The sequence below is a fragment of the Triticum dicoccoides genome, chromosome 1A, assembly GCF_002162155.2.
Source record: "Triticum dicoccoides isolate Atlit2015 ecotype Zavitan chromosome 1A, WEW_v2.0, whole genome shotgun sequence".
Taxonomy (NCBI): domain Eukaryota; kingdom Viridiplantae; phylum Streptophyta; class Magnoliopsida; order Poales; family Poaceae; genus Triticum; species Triticum dicoccoides.
Genome location: NC_041380.1, coordinates 499,472,059 through 499,475,779, shown reverse-complemented (window position 1 = coordinate 499,475,779; position 3,721 = coordinate 499,472,059). Strand labels below are relative to the sequence as shown.

Here is a 3,721-nt window from a genome sequence, read left to right as displayed (position 1 = left end):
GAGATTCGTAGTGACACATGTCACGCGGTCGCTATGGTCTCATGTTTGGCTGCGTGCGACCCGGTCGTACCAGATTTTTTTCCGAGAGTTGTTGTTTTGGAAACTGAACGCTGACGTGGCATCTGATTTGGAAATTGTGCATGTAAAGAGAATTGCTAGAAGTGGGGATCAACTTCTTAAGAATGTAAGATGTAAGATTTGCAGCAGATGCATATAAAAGCAATCTGTACCTTCCCAGCAGGAATTAAGCGTCCTTGCTTGAGGCAATGGTCCAACCAAAGGTCATTGAGGGCATGTACAATGGAGGCAGCACCTTGGTGCTGCCCCAGCCATCCACATAGATAATTTTGAATGAAGCTGTTGGTGTGTGCCATAATCATCCAATGGAAGCTACTCTGTGTGATGTCATCATCTTACTTTTTCTCTGTCACCTACTTTCGAACACATGTAATCTCCACTACATTTAAACATTATCAGCAACCATTTAAATCAACGGTATCAACAAGCATACACATTGAAAGTTATCAGAAAATTTGATTTCCAGACAAAAATCAGCAATCTTGATATCCAAACAATATCAACAAGTTTGCCTTGTCCAGGACACTAAAAATCTCACAGTAATAGCACAATCTGAAGGTTTCCAAATACTCGTGAAGGAAAGATTTGTAAATACAACACTCATATCATATTTATTTGAAGTTCAAACTGAATTTGTCGGTTATCCTTTGATCCTTCTCATTCCAAGAAAAAAAACCTGTCTCACATCTTCTTTGCTTCCTTGCACATGAAACCCTCCATTGTTGCACATATATGTAGAACATCTACATATATAAGAAGGAAAAAACATGTTAGAGTATAATGTTAGAGTATAACATGTCAGAAGCTATGTGTGGCTAGACCGCTAGAGCATTTAATTTAAAGGAAAACAAGAGGCTCCTTTGGTTCATAGGACATGAAAAATGCAATAGTAGGAAAATCAAAACAATATGATAAAATCGATAATAGAGAAATGAAATAATAGGATTTTTTTAAGTTGCTTGTTTGGTTCGCAGGAAAGGAAAAAAATTAAGAATTCTAACTAGAATGACTAAATTGGCAACCGACAATAGTACAAGTATCCTGCTATAGTGCAACTAGAGTTTTAAAAACTGCAGCGGAGTATTACAGCAGAGCTAATGTTATGCACCAGTACAAAAACTCAAAAAGAATATACTAAACAATGGTAATAATCCCAAGATATGAAAATTGTCCTTTGTACTATCAAAACAACCAAATTGGGTTTATCTCTTGTCAAACAACCAAATCAGTACAACATAAAGTATATTATAATCTCTTCAAACTCAATTTACTGAAGTTCTCTTGTCAGTACCCACCATAGGGGTCAGCCATAGAAAGAACTATGAAACCTGCATCTTTTGGATCAGAGAGATGCAACTAGCCATCACCAGCCAACATGCCTACCTAACAATGGGAGTGTTAAAGTGGAAAGAAAGCAAAGGAAGATTTCTGAGTACAGTATAGAACTTCTACTAAAAGTGCAGGGGAGTTACTTGCCCAACTAAAGAAAAAGAAACATTTTTTCTTCCTATTTTATTTCTAGTGTCACTTATCTTGATTAGCTCCATGTTCTACATTCTTAATCCTAACAGGCATTACACAATAAGAAAAAATATCTTAACATAAAAGAAAGCAAACTGCTGCATCATTCATCTACATACATTTCTTAAAAGAAAAGTTATGGGACTTCCACAAGTTGAACTACATACAGAAGTATCACCATAGGAAATGTTATGCATCAGGGAAAAAACTCAAAAAGAAAATACTGTTGTGTCAAGTAATCTTCTTGAGAGAAAATTTCTGTTGTGCCAAGTAATCTTCTAGAGAGAAAATTTCTGTTGGGTCAATGGTATCATCTTCGAACTCATCGGAACTCAATTGTGACATATTGCAAGTTGGGCTACAATTTAAAAATCAAGTAATAAGAATTATGCACACAACACACATGAAACTATAATTTGGATGGGAAAAATAATATTCATGTGCAAATAGCATACTCGGAACTACCAAAGAACAATAAAAAGATAGCAGTCACATTTCCTGAATAAGGCTAGTAAGTCTAGCAAAAGAATTCAACATCTGCACCTAGTACAGCAACTACTAGTACCAGCATCCCTGTGATTATGCTAGTCTAATAATATACCAACTACTAGTACATCTAGCAAAAGAATTCAGCATCTGCACCTAGCCATTAGCAAATAAAAACAAAGATGGGGATTTCAGGATTTGACATGTTTCTCTCAGGGCTAGCAAATCAGCATCTGCACCTAGCCATCTGCATCTGCACCTAGCTAATCAGCATGATTTTCTCTTCACAATTGCAAAGAGCAGAGTATCAAGGCTGATCTGACATGTTTCTATCAGGGCTAACTGCTAAGAAGAAAAAAGATGGGGATTTCAGGATTTCCACAAGCATGGTTGCCTGACTCAAATAGATTGAAACAAAATCACACACAGGGGAATCAATCTTCTTGGAACGGATCTGTTCTTGGAACCCTAGCCTAGTTTACTGAGCAAAATAAATCTGGACATGACCACAAGAAGAAGCAGGGGAAGAACTAGACTCGTACCTTGCAGCAAGAGCTGCAGTCGGATGTCGACGGCAGGTTGAGGACGAGGTGTGCCGCCTTCTCCGCTGGTTCGCGCGCCGCGCCTCCGCTCCCTGGTTCGCGCCCTTCTCTTCTCCCCTTCCCGCCCTTCCCTTCTCTCCTTCGCTTCCTTCCCCTGTCGCTCGCGGGATTTTGTTGGGCGAGCATGGTCCCGAATCGAGTGGAGCGACGGACCTCCCACCGCGTCGCCCCAGCGGCCGCCTCGTTGCTTTCGTTAGAGAAGAAGCGAGTTCTTCTGCAGGAGCCCGTTTCGCTCTGCAAGCCACAGGTTTGGTGGATGTGGCACTCGGCAGGAGGAGGTGGCACATGGGGCGCCCGTCCAGCATGGCCCATTGGTCTCATGTCACGCGGTCGCTATGGTCTCATGTCACGCGATTCGTAGTGACACATGTCACGCGGTCGCTATGGTCTCATGTTTGGCTGCGTGCGACCCGGTCGTACCAGATTTTTTTCCGAGAGTTGTTGTTTTGGAAACTGAACGCTGACGTGACATCTGATGTGGAAATTGTGCATGTAAAGAGAATTGCTAGAAGTGGGGATCAACTTCTTAAGAATGTAAGATGTAAGATTTGCAGCAGATGCAATATAAAAGCAATCTGTACCTTCCCAGCAGGAATTAAGCGTCCTTGCTTGAGGCAATGGTCCAACCAAAGGTCATTGACAACTGCAGCTCCACCCTTTTCTTCCTTGGTGCACCACTCATTATCCTAAATATCATTCAGAAACTTGCTTTAGCATATAATGTGCTACAGGTAAAAAACTGAAACAGGAATAAGAGGTTAACGTCGTATGTTCATACAATCAGATGACTACACCCTGAATCCAACCCAACAAACTTAGATGATTTCGCTCCTCCGCTCTCCAAGGCGAAAGAATAAGAGGTTATACTAACTGAAACTGAACTGGAACTATTCAGTTTATTCAGAGGGGCAGAATAAATCACGATGGTTGGGACAGGAAAGGGTCGAGGATCAGTGGCAAAATATAGACATCGGTTTATTCTCGAATTAAGAACCATGGCCCCCCAATTCTATTGCTGAAAATTAATCAAACAC

The 3,721-nt window shown here is 40.8% G+C and overlaps 1 protein-coding gene across 1 annotated transcript; it reads right to left on the bottom strand.

The window, feature by feature from the left end:
• Positions 1–514: 514 nt before the first annotated feature.
• On the bottom strand, positions 515–3,510 carry LOC119308065. The gene is made up of 3 exons (XM_037584202.1): positions 3,269–3,510; positions 2,628–3,159; positions 515–821 (listed from the first exon to the last, which is right to left on the bottom strand). The coding sequence occupies exons 2-3, from the start codon at positions 3,006–3,008 to the stop codon at positions 690–692; spliced, it is 513 nt and encodes a 170-aa protein (XP_037440099.1). The 5' UTR covers positions 3,009–3,159; positions 3,269–3,510; the 3' UTR covers positions 515–689.
• Between the last annotated feature and the right edge of the window lie 211 nt (positions 3,511–3,721).